Raw genomic sequence first — 20,428 nt, 5'->3', positions numbered from 1 at the left:
GCATCCCCCGGCACAGGCCGCAGTGCCGGGGGACTCGGGACCGCCCTCCCGGCCCGCCCCCGGACCCGCCCCCTCCTGCCCCTTTTAGGGAAGCCCCGGGACTTGCGCGCGTCCTGGGGCTTTGCGTGCGCTGGTGGCCTATGCAAAATAGGCGCGCAAATCCGGGAAGATTTACGCGCGCAGGGGTTTCAAAATCTACCCCATACTCTTTCACATGTACAGGCTTTCAATTATTCACATACATGCTATCTCACTCACATACACACACACAGGATCTCAAACACACATGCTTGTTCATTCAATCTCTCCCCCCCCCCTCCCCCGAACTAGCGGCAGCTGCAACCTCCTCCACTTCTAACGCTAAAGGCAGCAGCAACCTACTTCCTTTTCAGCCCTCGTGGAGAAAGGAGTCCCATCGGCCACGGGGTTTGAAGACGTTCTTAGTTTTTCTCCAAGCCGCACTGCTCATTCCTCAGGCTGCGCCTCTCTTCTTTTCTTCGGGCCGACGCTGCCTGCACTAGCATGGTTTCTTCTTCCCGCACACACACCCGCTGCTCACCACTTCATCTCCTGAGCCGCGGGGGGGGGGGGGGGGGGGCGGGAAGAAGAGAGCATGCCTGTACCGCTGACTGCAGCTGTCCTGCTGCGTTTCGCCCAGGCTATCAGCATTTTAAGCCCGGGCGGAGGACCTATTTTGCTCAGGAGGGGGAGCAGCTGGGTCAGCGGGGGAACGAGAAGTGTGGCGACACACTGGTGTGTCGCGACAGACCGGTTGTGAACCGCTGTCCTAGAGGAAAGGCTTGATGGGGAGATATATCATAGAGACATTTAAATACCTCCAAGGTATCAGTGCGCGGGAGGTGGGTCTCTTTCAACAGGATTCTGGAACGAGGGCTCCTGTGATGAGGGTGAAAGGGAAGGATTGAGAAGTAATCTAAGAAAGTATTTCTTTATAGAAAGGGTGGTAAAGGCATAGAACAGCCTCCCAGTGGAGGTGAAGGATAACAGGATAGTATCTGAATTCAAGAAAGCATGGGATAAGTACAGGAATCTCTGAGGGAGTGGTTGGGATTGTAGAGCAGTTGGTGTGGATGGGCAGACTACGGTAATTAAACCATATGGTCTTTTTCTGCTGTAATGTTTGTGTTTAGAGAGCATTTTTTTCTATATCACTCCTTCCCAAAGCATTTTATATATTTGGAAACTTTTGAACTGTGCAATCAGTAGATTTGCATTACATTTGGCTTTTAGTATTTTACATCTCTATTTTTCAGGCTTTTGATCTTTATGAACAAAGATACGCTGCTGTGAAGATTCACCAGCTTAACAAGAGCTGGAGAGATGAGAAGAAGGAGAACTACCACAAGTAAATACAGTATTAATACCTTACCAACTCTGAGGTAAATTGAACTTATACTATTGAATGTGAAAATAATTAACCCACTATCTCCTTCTAGACATGCCTGCAGAGAATATAGGATACACAAAGAACTGGATCACCCCAGGATAGTTAAATTGTATGACTACTTCTCCCTGGACACAGATACGTAAGTGTGAAGAATGAAAATTGTTTTTTAATCTGCAAAGTAGACCCAAAATTCCATATTAATGCAATATATTCTTTGAGCACTGAATAACACATGCATGTTCAGCAGCAAGCAAAACTTTTGTTTTAATTTGTCTCCCTTCATTGTTCCCTTCTGTTTACTTTGAGATTTTTATTTTCTACATCAGGGCAAATGCTTGATTTGCAAGTTTATTGCAGCATCTGGGTGCTGGATTCCTTCTGTAGTTAATTACTGTTTGTCAGTAGTGATAAAGCTTTAGATATAGGATATTCACCATCTCATCAGTACAAGTATTTTCTTGATTGTCGCTTTTTGTCTGAGTATGTGATTTTTAAGAATTTTGTGCTTTGACTAATAGAGTGCATTTTTTTAAATTGAATTTCCAACTCTCACTAGGTTTTGTACGGTGTTAGAGTACTGTGAAGGCAATGACTTGGACTTCTATCTGAAGCAACATAAATTAATGTCAGAGAAGGAAGCTAGGTCCATTGTAATGCAAATAGTAAATGCACTACGATATCTCAATGAGATCAAACCACCTATTATACATTATGATCTTAAACCAGGTAAGTAAGAATATTCTCTTATCTCTACTGTATTTTTGATTTAGCTAATAAAGTTCTTGTACTAATATCTGAACTGTAGACAGCAATTGTGAAATTATATCTGGGTTTTTTTAATATTGGGAACAATAACTTGGACGTACATTTTGAAAATAAGTAGCTTGCAAATGGATACTATCATAGGCTTTTTTTTGTTCTGGGGGTTTTGTTTTTTTTTGTTTCATTTCCTTTTCTGTGTTTCTCTGTATTTGTTCTGGTCTTTCTCTGTTATCTTCCGTGTCATAGATGACAAGGTACTGGGCAAGGTGACTGCTATAAGTATTCTGTCGCATATTTGAATATTTGATGTCATAGGGAAACAGAACTGGATGCAAATGCATGTGCCATTCTGCTTATCTTATTAATGCTGGACACTTGTTAGTTGCTCCCTGAGTAATGGAAAGACATGGATTCCTCTGAAAAAGTACTGTTCATGAATCTCACTTATTAGTATATTTCTAAGTGGTGTACATAACTCTTTAGGCTTAGTAAGAAAGGAAAAAAAGACATTGTGTTACTGCAAGTGTGTACCATCCCCCCATCTTCCATAAACATACAAAAGTAGTTCTGCTGATGAACAAGTAGAAAGTGTATAGACCCATAGAACAGGAATGGCATTCATGTACTTAGGGTAGTGCCTACTACCTGACTGGAGTCTGCATGCCTGTTCTCTCCCTCCAGCAGTGACTGTGTCCCCCTATTAAATTTAAAAAAAAAAAAAAAAAAAAAAGGAAAATTGAGGAGAGAAAACTAGCATTGTGTATCTTCAGATAGTTTAATAGTATTTTTGTATTTCTATTCCTGCCTGTTTTCCAACTTACTTAATCATGCTTATATTCCACACTTCCATTATATCATTGAGTGGATCACAGAATTTTCATGCTTAACTAATTACAACAGTTAACATAAAATAGCAATAAAATCAACAAATATATCAATGCCATATAAAACTCAATAAGAGCTTAACTTTTTTTTTTTTTTTAATTTTTGTGTCTCGCTGCTCTCACAGTTCTGCAGAAAGAGCATTCCACAATACAGGCCCTATATATGAAAATGCGCAGGCACACACATTCTGTGATTAAATTCTTGCAACAAAGGAATAGCAAATTATACATTAGAAGAACACAATACTCACATTGGCTGATAAATATTTTTTCCTTAAAGTACATACAGAATCTGCATATAAACATTTATGAATAACTAAAACCTTAAAATAAACACTCCTTTTTATCAGCAGTATTCTTAAAACTGGTATAATATGATCACACAATTTTATCCCCATCTGCAATCTGGTCACTAAATTTCGTATCATCTGAAGTGCTCTAATATGTGTATTGGGTAGGACCTGATATAAAGTATTACAGAAATCGATCTGTCTAAATAACAGTGCCTGTAGGACAGTTCTGAAATCATTATGGGGAAGGGTATTTTTTTAATGGTCTTATTAATTTTAATTTATAATATAATTTTATAACTTTGCAATATTCTTTGTTTTGTAAGGAAACATCCTTTTAGTAGATGGGACAGCATGTGGAGAAATAAAAATAACAGATTTTGGTTTATCTAAAATTATGGATGACGACAGCTATGGCGTAGATGGCATGGATCTTACTTCTCAAGGAGCAGGGACATACTGGTAATTGTTTTTTTTTTATACAGTTTGTTCATTTAGGTGGTGTTACTTCTGGGATCATTCAAATTTCCTTTCCAGTAAATTAGAATAGTAATTGTATTTATTTGACTAAAAGTCTATTAGTTTGTTTGCCATACAGACCTATGGCATATTTATATACACTCTTCAAAGTGAAAAAATAACTTTTTAAAATAGTTCATAATTCCCTAATGACATTTTGGTGCTTCTGGCTGCTGTATAAAGCCTTTTTTGGGTCTATTAGAAAGCAGCGCATTTTGGATCAGACTCCTTTAGAGGGTCTAAAAAAGTTACAAAGCTGAAAATTCTTGGCATGTGGTGTCTTGTAAATCCACAAGAAATTGTTTAGAAGTTTTCTCATCCAGTGAATCCAGTAAAAACATAAAAGACTTTGTGTAACGGTTACACATACTACCACCAAGCATTACATATACTTCTTGATTTGTCATTAGAACACTTAAGCACATTGCTCTGGAAATGGAATGAAACGGTGGAAAAGACCATCTCTAACCAATCGGAGGTGACTGATGTCACAGTGTTTTCTGTTTTCTAAGTGATCTATGAGGCACATCAAAAGAGCTTGAAACAGCCATTTAGGAGTTTTAAAACAATATTCCATTCATGTATAATATGAAAAAAATGCACATTAATAGCCCTTCCATTGGCTAAAAGATGTATTTAACTGTTCACTCATTATAAAAGAGCTTTCCATAATTAAACTGTGAATTTTTCACTCATGAGTTATAGAAACTGTTCCTCACTTTCACAGTCAATGAGCAGCAATTATGTATCTTCATTCATTGAATGGTTGAGAAAAATCAAGCAGTTTATCAATATATAACCATGCCTAAAAATCTTAGTGTGCACAGTTGAGTTACTTAAACCACTAACAAGGCAGTTTAACAAAGCTTGGTGACATCACAGCATATTGAAACCTCACTGAAGCTTCTACTGTCATTTTGAGCATATGGTAAAAATTGGTTAAAAGTTATATTTTGCTCTGAAAACAGCAACAAAAATATCATGGGATAACTCATAAGTATGATAACATGTTTCACAATGTTGTTATAACTATGCTTGGTGACACTATGCTCTAGAGTAGTGGTTCTTAATCCTGTCCTGGAGCCACACCAGTTTTCATGGATCACAAAAAATGTGCATGAGACACATTTGCATAATTACATTGGAGACAAAATGTAGCTCATGCATATTCATTATAGATATCTTAAAAACTAGACTAGTTAGGTATGCCTCCAGGACAGGGTTAAGAGCTGCTGCTCTAAAACACCTGGATTTTCAACCAATTTCAATATATTGCACCACTACTTAACATTCTAACCATATTGTGTATAGTAGCTTCTTCCAAAATGTTTATCTTTGTTGCTTTATAACCTGGAAGCAAAATGCATTAAAACAGTTTGTTCCATGTGTGCACACATCCTATCCCACAACGGCCAAGTGAAAAGGTAAGTCCTGAGTTTCAAAAATATTGACTTTATTAATATGGGCAAGTACCTTAAGGAGATGCTGGTGGACTAGGGTGAGAGGAGCGATGTGAAGTGGAAGAACAGTGGGCCAAATTAGAGAGCCAAATCTTTGTTAAAAATAAATGAGGACCAAGATGGCTGCCAACTGAAGAGGACGCATAGACGCCCTCTCTGTGAATTCCTTGACTCTTGTTTCGTAAAAACAAAAACTGCCACATACTAAAGGAAAAGCTAAGTTCCAGCAAATACCGGTATCTTCAACTGTATCAGAATTACAGCAACCACGGATAGAGGCGTTTTTTGTGTCACCCCTTCAAGCACAGGAAGGAGGAGCTGCTTCAATTACCGGCATGGAGCAAATGTTGGAGCGAATTGTTGAGCCCCAGTGTACCGACTGTTCTAGAGCCACCATTCAAGACTTTGGATGAGGATTCTCATTTGATGGTCTCGCCACTATCCTTGATTGGAGAGATAATGCTGGAGAAAAGAACGGAGACCCCGAGAAGGGACGCCATTTTGACACCGCCTTCGGAGAGTCCCTTGACACGGGACTCCATGGGCTCCATGGCAGCTCTCCACAAGCCTGAAGCTCTGAAAAGTGGCAGAAACTCCACGGAATTAGGAGCAAAGGAACCCAAGGTATGCCCAGTGCCTCAGCCATTGTTAAATAAACCATCTGTGATAACACTAGATTCTATATGGAATGCCTTGACTTCTTTAGAGAAAGCTATATTATCCTTAATGCAAATAATGAAGGATACTAATGTTAAGGTGTTAGCTATGGAATCTCTAGTGGCTGACTTCGATAGTAAAATTAAAGTTTTGGAAACGAGAGTCTCTACCATAGAAACTGTTCAGAGTAACTTGATACAATCAGAGATTATTCATTCAAAGAAACTGCAAAATTTGAAAAATTCCTTAAGGATTTTGAATCTAAGCGTTTTGAATTTTCCCTTCTTGCATCTGGTATCAGCGAAGGATCTTTTTAGGAATTTTCTTATTCAGGTTCTTAAAATGCCAGATGAAGCATTGCCCGCTATTACAAAAATGTATTATTTGCCTTCACTTAAGGATGAAACACCTGGGAATCCTCCTCAAGAAATGTCTTTAAATATCACGGACATTTTGGAATTAACTCAAGAGACTATCATTCAAGCAAGAAGGACATTACTTGTAACTTTTGCATTTCTTTCAGAGAGAAATTCGGTGCTAAGATTCTTTTTTTGTAATTAAAGTCACTTATTCCATGGGCAAAGAGTTCAGATATTTCCTGACATAGCAAGGTCCACGCAGAAACGGCGAAAGAAGTTTCTTTCGATGAGAGAAGAGGTGGTGTCACGAGGAGCAAAATTTTCTCTAAGATATCACTGTAAATGTCTTCTTCATTTTCAGAATTCCAAGTATTTGTTCTTCGAGCCCTCTCAGTTAAGAGCCTACCTGGATTCACACTCCTAAATTATATTGTGTGGGGAGTCCATCTAAAATTAATATAGGAGATATCTCTTGAGTTTCTTTTTACTTGATTACCTTTGTTCGCTTAGTAAACCCTTGGTCTCCTCGATTTCTTATTAAGAAAATATGTAGAGATTTGATACGTTTGTAAAACAAGCCTGGTAAAATTAATGTGAGTAATATTCCTGGTTATGTATCTCATCTCATGACATGTATCTTCTATGTTTACTGGAAAGTTAATAAAAATTTATTTAAAAAAAATAAATGAGAAAAGGAAAGAAATACAGTTCTTCAGAGGTGGCTGAAAACATGAAAGCATTAGCATACTAAAAGTTGTCAAAAAGAACACCACTGGGAAGAATATGTAGTGAAGTTGAAAGAGATAAGGAAATCAGGATGACAAAACCACAAGATGAAAAAATAACTAAAGAAATAGTGAGGTGACACAACATTTTTCAGGTATGTTAGAGAAAGAAGGATCACCACAAGTGGAATAGTAAAATTGAAATGTCACAAGGAACAATGTATGCAGAGATAAGGACAAAACAGAATGATAAACAAATACTTTTGTTTGTTATTCACTGAAGACAACTTTGGACAAGAACGACAGATTGTTGGGAAAAACGTATATGGGAGTGGGTGGATAATGACGAGACTTACAGAAGAGACTGCATGGAATAGGCAAAACTGACAATGGACAAAATAATGGGGCCAGATGAGATGCATCCTAAAATATTAAAGGAACTCAGAAATGAGTCCACTGTTCAATAGGCCTTTGGAGATGGGAGTAGTTCCATGGGACTGGAGAAGTGTAGGTGTTTCTAAAGTAGTAGCAGAGAAGAGGTTGAAAACTACAGGCCAGTTAGTCTTCATCAGTAGTGGAAGATGAATGGAGAGACTCCAGAAAAAAAGGACTATTGGCAGTATTTTATCAGTCTGATCATGTCAAACCTAATTGATTTCTTCAATTGGGTGACTAAGGAATTAGATCAAGTACATGCACTAGGTGTGGTTTACTCAGCACCAGTGATCATCAAATGGTATGGTTTAATATCACTAAAAGAATAGGGAAAAGAACCACAAAGACCCGAGTTTTACAGTTCAAAAACACGGACTTTGAGGAAATGGGGAAGTACCTGGAGGAAGAACTAAAAGGATGGGAGAACGAGAGAGATGTGGAGCAGCAGTGGACCAATCTAAAAGGAGCAATCACCAAGGCAACTACTCTATATGTTAGAAATGTAAAGAAAAGCAAAAGAAAATTGAAACCTATCTGGTTCTCAAAGGAGGTAGCTGACAAAATTAAAGCTAAAAGAACAGCATTCAAGAAATATAAAAGATCCCAAAGGGAGGAACACAAAGAAGAATATTTGATTCAACTGAGGGAGACAAAGAAATTAATCAAGTTGGCAAAAAGTCAAGCGGAAGAGAGGATTGCCAAGGAGATAAAAAATGGTGACAAAACATTTTTCAGATACATCAGCGAAAAGAGAAAAGTCCATAGTGGTATTGTGAAATTAAAAGATGGTAATGATCAATGTGTGGAGAGAGACGAAGAAATGGCAGAAATATTAAACGAATACTTCAGTTCTGTGTTCACTAAAGAAGACCCTGGAGAAGGACCATCTCTACACAACAAGAAACTGGAGGGAAGTGGAATAGATGAAAATCCTTTTACAGTAGAAAATGTATGGGAAGAGCTAAAGAATCTGAAAGTGGACAAAGCCATGGGGCCTGATGGGATTCATCCAAGGATACTGAGGGAGCTCAGAGATGTTCTGGCGGGTCCGCTGTGTGACCTGTTCAATAGATCCCTAGAAACGGGAGTGGTACCGAGAGATTGGAGAAGAGCGGTGGTGGTCCCGCTTCACAAGAGTGGGAACAGAAAGGAGGCTGGTAACTACAGACCGGTTAGCCTCACTTCAGTGGACCAGAGGCAACATGGATTCACCAGGGGAAGATCCTGTCAGACAAATCTGATTGACTTTTTTGACTGGGTAACCAAGGAATTGGATCAAGGAAGAGCGCTCGATGTCATCTACTTGGATTTCAGCAAAGCTTTTGATACGGTTCCGCACAGGAGACTGGTGAATAAAACGAGAAGCTTAGGAGTGAGTGCCGAGGTGGTGACCTGGATTGCAAATTGGTTGACGGACAGAAGACAATGTGTGATGGTAAATGGTACTTTCTCTGAAGAGAGAGCGGTTTTAAGTGGTGTACCGCAAGGATCGGTGTTGGGACCGGTCCTGTTCAATATCTTTGTGAGCGACATTGCGGACGGGATAGAAGGTAAGGTTTGTCTTTTTGCTGATGACACTAAGATCTGCAACAGAGTGGACACGCCGGAAGGAGTGGAGAGAATGAGACGGGATTTAAGGAAACTGGAAGAGTGGTCGAAGATATGGCAGCTGAGATTCAATGCCAAGAAGTGCAAAGTCATGCATATGGGGAGTGGAAATCAGAATGAACTGTATTTGATGGGGGGGGAAAGGCTGATGTGCACGGAGCAGGAGAGGGACCTTGGGGTGATAGTGTCTAATGATATGAAGTCTGCGAAACAATGCGACAAGGCGATAGCAAAAGCCAGAAGAATGCTGGGCTGCATAGAGAGAGGAATATCGAGTAAGAAAAGGGAAGTGATTATCCCCTTGTACAGGTCCTTGGTGAGGCCTCACCTGGAGTACTGTGTTCAGTTCTGGAGACCGTATCTACAAAGAGACAAAGACAAGATGGAGGCGGTACAGAGAAGGGCGACCAGGAAGGTGGAGGATCTTCATCGGATGACGTACGAGGAGAGATTGAAGAATCTAAATATGTACACCCTGGAGGAAAGGAGGAGCAGGGGTGATATGATTCAGACTTTCAGATACTTGAAAAACTTTAATGATCCAAAGACAACGACAAACCTTTTCCGTAGGAAAAATCAGCAGAACCAGAGGTCATGAGCTGAGGCTCCGGGGAGGAAGACTAAGAACCAATGTCAGGAAGTATTTCTTCACGGAAAGGGTGGTGGATGCCTGGAATGCCCTTCCGGAGGAAGTGGTGAAGTCTAAAACTGTGAAGGACTTCAAAGGGGCGTGGGATAAACACTGTGGATCCATCAAGTCTAGTGGACATAAATAGAGAGGAGGCAGCAAACACTGCACGGAGCGGCAGTAGCCACTGAGGCATTCACGGAGCGGGATGCCAGTGGCCAGTAGTTGGTGTTCCACCTTCAGGCAGCAAACACTGCACGGAGCGGCAGTAGCCACTGAGGCATTCACGGAGCGGGATGCCAGTGGCCAGTGGTTGGTGTTCCACCTTCACGGAGCGGAAGGATGGAGGGCTGCCATCTCAAAAAATTAAAAAAAAACAAACAAGCAAACAAAACAGGGGTGGGTAAGGGGCAGGGGTGTGGCCTGCTGGTTGCGGTGGTTGCTACCCCTGATTGAGCTGGATGTTCACTAGGATGGCGCTGCTCTCTGCACTGGTGGAGGGGTGGAAGGGAATTGGGGCCGGAGGGTGCTGGAAGCCAATAGAGACGGGTGGGAGGGAGAAAAAGGGGGGAAAAAAAAATGGATAAACTGCGTAGCTTGCTGGGCAGACTGGATGGGCCGTTGGTCTTCTTCTGCCGTCACTTCTATGTTTCTATATGTTTCTATATATGCTCATAAATAAACTGGGAAGTCTAGGGTGGGTCCTAAGGTGGAAGACTGGATTAAAAATTGAGTAACAAGTGATAGTGTGGTAGTAAAAGGAATTCATTCTGAGGAGAGAGCTGTGATTATTGGAGTGCCTCAGGGATCAATCCTAAGGCCAGTTCTGTTCAGTATTAATATGAACAATTTTGCGGAAGGGTTAGAAGGAAAAGTCTGTCTTTTTGCAGATGACAATAAAATCTGTAATAAAGTGGACCCACCTGAGGGAGTAGCCAAAATAAGAAGGAATCTAAGAAAGCTTGAGAGTGGTTGAGTGCTTGGCAGTTGAGATTCAATGCCACAGTGTGCAGTGTCATGCGTTTGGGGTGTAGAAATGTGAAGAAGCTGTATAAGATGAAGGGAGAAAAGCTGATGTGCACCAACCAGCAGAGAGTCCTGGGGCAGATAGTGTCTGATGATCTCAAGGTAGTGAAACAGTGCGACAAGGCAGAGGCTAGAGTCAGAAGAATGTGGGGATGCATATAAAGGCATAACCAGAAAAAAAGGAAGTAATCATGCTTGTTCAGGTCACTGATAGTCTCATCTGGAATACTATGTTCATTTCTGGCGACGGCATATCAGGATAAAAAGAGGCTAGGGGCAGTCCAGAGGAAGGCGACTAAAATGGTGCAGGGTGTGCATCAGAAGCCATATGACATGAGACTTGAGGATCTAAAAATGTATACCCTAGAGAAGAAGAGATGGAGAGAGGAGGGGGGATATGATAAAGACCTTTACATACCTGAAACTTATTAATAATGTACAAGAAACAAACATTTTTCAATGGAAAGTTCTGGAACTAGGGAGCATGATATGAAGCTCCAAGGGGGTAGACTCAGGTCCAACATCAGAAAATATTTTTTCATGAAATGGATGGTGGATACCTGGAATGCCCTCCCCTTGGAGGTGGTGGGGAAAAAACAGTACCAGAATTCAAGAAGGCATAGGAGTTGGGTAGAGAATTTACACTGACATTCATTTTTTTTAAATACCTAAGTCAACAAATTGATCCAACATGTTGACTCTATCTATTTATCTGCTATAAAACAATGGTTGTTTCACAATAAGTTGGCTTTCAGCGTTAAGACGGAAGTGATTATTCTCAGCCAGTTTCCATCAGATGATATCTCTCCATCTTTGTTTGAGCACTGTGACATTTCAATTTCAGCACAAATGAAGAACCTAGGTGTATGGTTGGTATCTGATCTATTTCTACATATGCAAGTTAAGGCCCAAATTAAGGCTTGTTTTTCAAATTGCAGGTTTTATAATGGTTTATACAATTCTTTGATCCTTCAGACTTCCAGACAGTTCTGCACGCCTTACTCCTTACAAACCTAGATTATTGCAATTCCATTTTTTCTTGGACTGCCTACAAAACCCATTAGGACCCTACAACTAGTACAGAATTTGGCTGCATGAATCTTAACTAACATAGGCCTGGATTTATCAAAATGCGATAAGTATTGCATGCGATAGCAAAAGGGGCGTGTTTTATGCTAATATACAGTTTATCGCAATTTGCGCTAATTACCTATGCGAAGAGCTAAGTTAGTGCAAATTGCGATAACAGTTTCAGACTTCACGATAAGTGCCAGACCTGTTGTATTGCCTGCATTCCACCACTGGTAATGGTCCCGGGGGGGGGGGGGGGGGGGGAGGGAGAGAGAGAGAGAGAGAGACACTAGCCATAATGTCTTCTCTCTAGATAGGTATTTGTATCCCTATGGTAGGCCCACCTAGTAACTCGAGGCGAGGTTTAGGTATTAGTGTAGGGGGTTAGGGACCACTTTGACGTGAGACGTAGGAACAGAACAGTGGTCTCTTTTGAAGATTTGATGGCCTTCGGAGTGAGGAAACTGCCCAAATCTCATCTTTGGGTAAGTTTCCTCACTCCGAAAGCCATCAAATCTTCAAAAGAGACCACTGTTCTGTTCATACGTCTCACGTTGAATGTCAAAGTGGTCCCTAACCCCCTACACTAATACCTAAACCTCGCCTCGAGTTACTAGGTGGGCCTACCATAGGGATACAAATACCTATCTAGGGAGAAGACATTATGGCTAGGCTCCCTCTCTCCCTCTCTCTCTCTCCCCCCCCCCAAAGATGGCTAGGCTGGTGCTCCAGGAACTTCAAATCTACTAAAACAGGCCTTTCAGGAGACATCGCGAAATGCGATAAAACCTTACCACCCCGTAACACAAGCTATCGCACGGCTTAACGCTACTGAAAAAGGTGTAGTTAAAATCGGCGTTAAGTCTATGCGATAGCACTTCGCAGACTGGCAAACCCAGCCCACTCCCCGCCCCTAACGCCTCCTGTTTTTCAAATTTGCATCGCACCATACGATATGGTGCTATCGCATGCGTTAAAGACGTTTTCACATGTGAGAAACCCTTAATGCATGCAGAAATGCCTTGGCGCATTTTGATAAATGACCCCCATAGTTATGAGAGACCAGAGAATCTCAGTTCTCCATTCGCTTATTGGAGAATCAGATATAAAGTCCTAATGCTTATTTATAAACTGTTAAGTAATAGTACCTCGCATTGGATTTGTTCCATATAGCAAATTTACAATTCATCTTGTATACGCAAATCAGCACATCATGCTTTGCTGACTGTTCCTGCCTTACGAAACCATGGATAGAACTTTTTCTGTAGCAGGACCCATTATGTTGAATGTCCTGCCTAAGGGGGGAGGTGAAATTCTTCTAAAACATGAAAGAAGAGTGGGATCTAAGGTTGAGGTTGATTGTATCTTATGATCTTAAGGTAGCAAAACAGGTGGATAAAGCAACAGCAAAAGCCAGAAAGATGCCTGGCTGCATAGGGAAAGAATTGGTCAGCTGAAAAAGGGAAGTGATATTGCCCCTGTATAGGTCCCTAGTGAAATCTCATTTGGAAAACTGTATACAATTATGGAGATTGCACCTTCAAAAGGATATAAACCAGTTGGTCTGTCTAGAAGATGGCTATTAAAATGATCTGTAATCTTCATTCTAAGATAGTGTTAGACTCAAAGATCTAAACATGCATACTCTGGAGGGAAAGGCAAGATAGGGGAGATATGATAGACATTTAAATATCACAAAGATTTCCATGGTCAGGCAGCGAGCCTCTTTCAATGCAAAAGAGGCTGTAGTATGAGGGGTTATGAAATAAAGGTGAAAGGGGTAGACTCACCAGTAATCTTAGGAAATATTTCTTTACAGAGGGTACTAGATACATGGAATGGCCTCCCAGTGGAGGTGGTGGACACAAAAACGGTATTTGAATTCAAGAAATTATGGGTTAAATACATGGGATCTCTGAGGGAGTGATGGAAATTATAAAACTGGATTATTTGGGTGGATGCGTAGACTAGATAGGCCTTATGGTCTTTTCTGCCATCATGTTTCCATGTTTTATCTGTATACAAGCCGTTAAGCCCGTTAAAACGGGCTACATTAACATTTTTTTTGGATCATTTCCTTCCCCCTCATTCTCTCTCCCCCCCTCCCTCCTCCCCTCAGTCACTCCCCCCTCCTCCCTCCCTCAGTCACTCCTATCTCCCCCTCCCCCAGTCACTCCCCTCAGTCACTCCCCCCTCCCCCCAGTTACTCCTCTATCCCCCCTCCCTCCTCCCCTGAGTCACTCCTCCCCCTGAGTCACTCCTCCCTCCCCCCTCAGTCACTCCTCCCTCCCCCCTCAGTCACTCCCCCCTCCCCTCAGTCACTCCCCCCTCCTCCCTCCCTCCCTCCTCTCTCCCTCCTCCCCTGAGTCACTCCTCTCTCCCCCCTCCCCTGAGTCACTCCTCCCTCCTCCCCTGAGTCACTCCTCTCTCCCCCCTCCCTCCTCCCCTCAGTCACTCCCCCTTCCCTCCTCCTCCCTCCCCCCAGTCACTCCTCTCTCCCTCCTCCCTTCAGTCGATCTCCGCCGAAGACCCGGAGCGGCGGCGGCATGCGCACGAGGGAGGGACAGACTTCCAGGAAGTCTGTCCCTCCCTCGCGCGCATGCCGCCGCCGCTCCGGGTCTTCGGGCCGCCGCTCCTGCCCGGGTCTTCGGGCCGGGGCCGCCGCCGCTCCTGCTGCTCCGGGGCTTCGGGCCGGTGCCGCCGCCGCTCCGGGTCTTCGGGCCGGTGCCGCCGCCGCTCCGGGTCTTCGGGCCGGTGCCGCCGCCGCCGCTCCGGGTCTTCGGGCCGCCGCTCCTGCCGCTCCGGGTCTTCGGGCCGCCGCTCCGGGTCTTCGGGCCGCCGCTCGTGCTGCTCCGGCCCGCCGCTGCCGCCGCTCCTGCCACTCCTGCCCGGGTCTTCGGGCCGGGGCCGCCGCCGCTCCGGGTCTTCGGGCCGGTGCCGCCGCCGCTCCGGGTCTTCGGGCCGGTGCCGCTCCCGCCGCTCCGGGTCTTCGGGCCGCCGCTCCTGCCGCTCCGGGTCTTCGGGCCGGTGCCACCGCCGCTCTGGGTCTTCGGGCCGCCGCTGCCGCTCCCGCCGCTCCGGGTCTTCGGGCCGCCGCTCCGGGTCTTCGGGCCGGTGCCGCTGCCGCTCCGGGTCTTCGGGCCGCCGCCGCCGCTCCGGGTCTTCGGGCCACCGCTCCGGGTCTTCGGGCCGCCGCTCCTACAGCGCCATTTTTATTTTTAAGAGGCACACTGTGACCGACGTGCTCGCATGCGCGGTAGAGCTGCTCTCTACTGCGCATTTGCGGCACGTCGGTCAAGCTTCGTTTATTAGGTAGGATGGCAATGTATACCCTAGCAAGTTATCTTCAGTAACTCTATACTGCAGAAGACTAGCTCAGAGCATAGTGCTCTTAAATATGCTGCCTAAATACATTTATGCGTATATCTTGCAGCTAGAAATCGGGATGCTAACAGGTTAGCTTGTTTGAAATCTACCAATGATTAGCATAACCATCGGATGCAGAAAATTTGAGTAACCGGTAACTTGAGTTATTTTAGCTAATTTAGCATTACATTACTTTTCCAAAAACACTTCAGTGGTTATCAAACCAACGGACAAAGGTAGAGAGATGGTGGTCCGAGATATAGCACAGTACATAACTGAAATGGAAAGACAATTAGTAAATAGACGATGTTATACTTTATTGGACAGAGACTCTACTTATGGTTATAAAGTGAAGATTGATGATTTAATAACTGTAGCAGATCAATAAGGTTTTTTTAACCACAAAAGTATCTTTTATACAAGTACATCATCCACGTATGCTGATCATTATGGGGTCCCTAGAGTTCATAAATCTCTTGATTCTTCTTCAGCCAGACCTATAATATCCAGTAGTGGGGTCACTATTGGAACCCGTGTCACAGTTTGTGGATCAATTTTTTAGTTCCGATGTTTGTCATGTGGTCTTATGTTAAAAATTCAAGTGATATGCTTAATAAAATCAAGCAATTTACAGATCCATATCAAAGTGTCCTTAGACATAGAATATATTTATATACTAATATGCCACAATCAGCAGCATATTATACCAATGCAGCAGTATTACAAAAAAGGTTTTTTCCACAGCATATACCTTCTCAATTTATTCTAGAGTTGGCACACACTGTTTTATGTAACAATTTTTTTTATGTTCCAGCAATGGTGGTACCTACAAACACATGGTATAATTATATGTGGGTTCATGCCTTGCCCTACCTAGTTGACCTCTACATTGCTAATTTTGAAGGACAGTTTGTTTGTTCTTTGAATTTGTTTTACAGTATATGTATGTGGTCCTGTACCATAGATATTTTCATTGTGTGGATGTCATCAGTCGAAGATTTAATATTTTCATTCATGGTTAAATTCCCTCTATGTAAATTTAAAGTTTAACCATAATATGGAGCAAATCACAAAAATCTTTTTTAGATATTAGGATTATGGTCACAGATAAGGGATTACAAATTTCATTGTATAGGAAACCAGTTGAAAGAAACAATTTATTTAAATTTACCTGTCATCACCCAAGAGCTTGAAACTCAGCTTGCCAGTTAGTCAATTCCTGTGAATCAGGCAGTTATGTCCATTACTGATAGATTTCAAACACCAAGCTAACCTATTAGTGTCTCTGTTTCTAGTTAGAGGATATCTGCATAGATGACATCTTGTTTACTCTCACCGATCCTGCCGACTCCCTCGACTCTGTCATTGCTGAGATGGAGGCTTTTGGCAGGGTCTCTGGCTTTGCCGTAAATTGGGAAAAATCAGAGGTTCTTAACATCAATTTACATTCCCGCATGGTCCATTTACTTCAGGAGCTGTTCCCCTTTAAATGGGCCAAAACCCAAATTAAATATCTGGGCATTCAGCTTAGTGCAACGCAAGATTTGCTTGCCATTAACTATACCCCGCTTTGGACTAAATTAGCTAAGGATATGGAAGAGATGAGTCTATATCAGATATCTTGGTTGGGTAGAATGGCTGCCTTTAAAATGAATGTCCTCCCGAAATTATTGTATTTTTTTCAGACACTCCCAGTGTTGGTCCCAATGTCTATGTTAAAACAATGGCAACGACGGTGTATGGCTTTCATTTGGGCTGGCAGGCGACCCCGGGTAGCCTGTAGAGTACTTACACAACCTAAATGTAGAGGTGGCCTGGGAGTCCCGGATCTTATCCGATACTACCGTGCTGCTCAGTTCAAAAAATTGGTAAATTTACACTCATCCCGCAGGCAGAAGCTGTGGGTTCTTATTAATCAGGAACTTCTAGGTTCTGTTCCGATCGGCAGCCTTATATGGCAGCCTAAGCATACCTGGACGGTGAATCCGGGGGCGGTGTTACCTCCCTCTACACTCATGCTGCTTCATCTGTGGCATCACTATGGTACTATCCTGGTGGGAAATAGGGAATACCATGCTAGTACCCACTTATATTACAATAAAGCCTTCCGTCCGGGCTGTGAGAGCTCGGTTTTTTTAGACTGGAGGAGACGGGGCATCACGACGTGGGGACATGTTTGGGGCTCTACAGCTTTACGCTCTTTTGCCGATCTTCAGCGAGCTTATGACTTACCTGAGTCGGCCCTGTACCCCTATTTGCAATTGGCACACTTTGCTAAGGCCACCATGCTTTGTTCTCCACTCGCTCAGGAACCCTCCGCTTTTGAGAAACTATGTGAGAGGGCTCATAGTTGCACTAAAATGCTATCTAGGCTCTATCAACTGTTATTGGTACAGGATCCTCCTATTTACACCTTTCAGAAGGCTTGGGAGCATGACCTTCAGGTCAGCTGGACCCCTCTGCTATGGAAGTCGGTCTTTCAAAGGCTGGGCAGGGGACATATTGCTACCTCTCTTATTGAGAACTCATATAAGCTATTATACCGCTGGTACAAGTGTCCCTCACAGATACATAAATTCATGCCTTTATACCCAGATACTTGCTGGCGAGTCTGTATGGAGGAGGGCACGTTCTATCATTTGTGGTGGACCTGCTCCCATGTCAGGCTGGTCTGGAGGCAGGTATCTCAATGGTTGAGCAATCTTTTCCCGGGGCTGCCCTCTCTTACCCCTGCTCAGGCGTTGTTGGGCTTGGCACCCACTGGGCTATCGCAGGATTCCAATCAGTTAGTTCAATATATCTCCACTGCCAGTTGTTGTGAGATAGCACGTTTATGGAAAGACACCAGAACTCCCAAGATAGAGGACATTCACAATAGAGTGCGGAAAATTTATTTATTATCCAAAATCACAGCATTTAAAAATAAGACAGTCTCCCGCTTTACATCAATTTGGCACCCATACCAAAAATGGCTTCCTAGTTGTACCACTAGGTACTTCGCCTTAAATATTATGTTTGTGGTGGGAGTCTTTCGCCTTCCATACTTATTTTGGGAGTAACCCTACAGGCTCATATATCCTCTACTGTGTGATACCATTTACGCTATGCTTTTCTAATTTTACTTTGTAATTGTGAAGCTAGGGGGGGCGGGGGGTGGGGTGACTTATATTCATTAAACGAAAACAACCTGGTTTTGCTATTCTATGATTCACCTACAGTTGTTCCCGGTTTTGTTTGCAGATCTATGCAGTTTATTATTTGTACTTCATTTACTGCTTGTTTGGTCTGGTCTGTAGGTTTCATTTTGTTGTTGTTTCAATAAAAACCTTTAATAACAAAACGAGGATATCTGCATAAATAAATTCAGGCAGCATATTTAAGAGCACTATAGTCGGATAGAAACTGTCTTCTACAGTATAATGTTACTGAAGATAAGCCCTCGCTGATGTGTACATCGCCATATGCAGATAAAACAGCCTTTGTAGCTTCAATTCACAAACATTAGCCGATTTTAGTTTTACATGATGTCTTTACTGAACCCTCAGATGATTGCTTATAGGAGAGGTTCTAACATTCATGATCACATAGTAAGAGCAGCACTTTCAGATATTACAGAGGATTCAGCACAGTCTACAATGGGCCATTCATCATCAAAATATTTAGGACCAGTGTGCGAACATCAAACTTCAGGTTTAAAAATGACAAGTAAAAATGTTAGTCACGTAGTTTTTGACATTTATGTAATCTAATGCCTGTGTTTACTAATATAAATCTGCAGAACAAAAAGACTGACTCAAAGACGGCTGATCGAATACTAAAGTCTGAATAATAAGGGACTTTCACATTTGCATAAATTCACTGAATGTTTATGGGCATTTGTTGAATATGTAAAAATTTCATCTAGAGGCAATGTTCTAATAGCTCTTCTGAACTCAAGAGAACAGTATTGGATATATACTTTAAATATAGTACACCTAATGGTTTCATTGAAGATATTGATTGGTATTGGTTAACTTGATTACAGGAAGTTTTGACCAATGAGTTATTCCCTCCGTTTTTACAATTAGTTGGCATTGATCATTAATGTGATAGACATTTCTGTTTTACCAGTGAGCAGTTATTGCATATTCCACACTAATTGGAAGATAGTGCCTGTGGAGATTTGACAGAGGCATTTTTCCATATTGTTGCATGACCTTTGTGAAGAATCTCTAATTGAAGATCCCCTGATGCAGAATTAACGAAACAGGCTGATTTGTTGGGACCATCTGTCTGTACACATCTGAAGGATATTGTTTGTCACTGAGCTAAGTTTTTCAGTTTCCTCATCAGTTTCTTTAATTTTATATGTCTGCCCATGCCCCATACCGGTGCAGGCCCACCTACGGCCTGGTTGGTTTAGCTCCAGCTGTGTGAGACTTCATGCCAACTCGCTCCCCTCTCCAGCCCTTCCCCTCACTCTGTGTGCACGGGCTCCCAGCATGTCAATGATGCGGTCAGGCAAGGGGAGGGAAGGGAAGAGCAGTTGTAGTCTCATGTCACAGCCCACTTAAAGGGCTGTGACTGAGGCACAGTCGCCCTCTTTTGCTGCTGGCCAGCCTTTATAGTGGGATTGGTGCCTGCATTCTCTCCTGTCCAGCTTTTCAGCCTTGGTCTTCCTCGCTTCCCTGGCAAGCTCTCAGCTTTGATCCATTTCAGGTTTCATGGCCAGCCTTCAGGGATGGCAGTGGGGCAGGCTTTTTTTTTTTTTTGGCAGATTGTGCCATTTTTGTGAACACGCTCTTGGTTTGGGCTCATAGCGGGGAGGGCAGCGCTCCTGGTCCAGCACATAATCAGCTGTGACAGTGGAGGGTTCACACAGAGTGGAGCGGCTTCTTGCTTGACTGCAACCCACCGGGTATTGCACTAGGTTTTCTGGCTGTGACTGAGATGGAGGACTCTTGCTGAGACGGTCAGGCAGCATTTAGAAGGATGCCAGCTATGTGGTGCGGGGCTTGTGTACACAGTCTGAAGAACAGGCAAATCAGCCAGCGTCCAGGACACACACAGCATCCAGCCTCCACACACACACACACACACATGTGACAGAGTACGTGCAAGAGCAGTTTGGGTTCAGGTGCCAGTTATTAAACAGCTATAACAGTGACACCTGCAGGAAAGGGTCAGGCCAAGTCACAGAGAGGGAGAAAGGGGAAATGGCCGACCAGCAGCAGCACAATGAAATAAGTCA

General features: G+C 43.0%; 1 protein-coding gene across 5 annotated transcripts in view; it reads left to right on the top strand.

Annotated features, from left to right (window-relative positions):
• The window catches only part of TLK1 (tousled like kinase 1), a 388,382-nt gene that overhangs the window by 350,029 nt on the left and 17,925 nt on the right, over positions 1-20,428 (top strand). For 4 of the 5 annotated variants that reach the window (XM_029605752.1, XM_029605753.1, XM_029605751.1 and 1 more), the window contains 4 exons: positions 1,275-1,366; positions 1,458-1,547; positions 1,965-2,134; positions 3,671-3,806. In XM_029605752.1, coding sequence (XP_029461612.1) covers positions 1,275-1,366; positions 1,458-1,547; positions 1,965-2,134; positions 3,671-3,806 — 488 coding nt within the window. Of the gene's footprint in view, positions 1-1,274; positions 1,367-1,457; positions 1,548-1,964; positions 2,135-3,670; positions 3,807-6,379; positions 6,491-20,428 lie in introns of those variants that run through there. The other variant, XM_029605754.1, reaches the window with a different exon arrangement.

Source organism: Rhinatrema bivittatum, chromosome 6, assembly GCF_901001135.1.
Source record: "Rhinatrema bivittatum chromosome 6, aRhiBiv1.1, whole genome shotgun sequence".
Taxonomy (NCBI): Eukaryota; Metazoa; Chordata; class Amphibia; order Gymnophiona; family Rhinatrematidae; genus Rhinatrema; species Rhinatrema bivittatum.
Note: the sequence above shows the minus strand (reverse complement) of the source record. Positions and strands in the feature narration are given on the sequence as shown.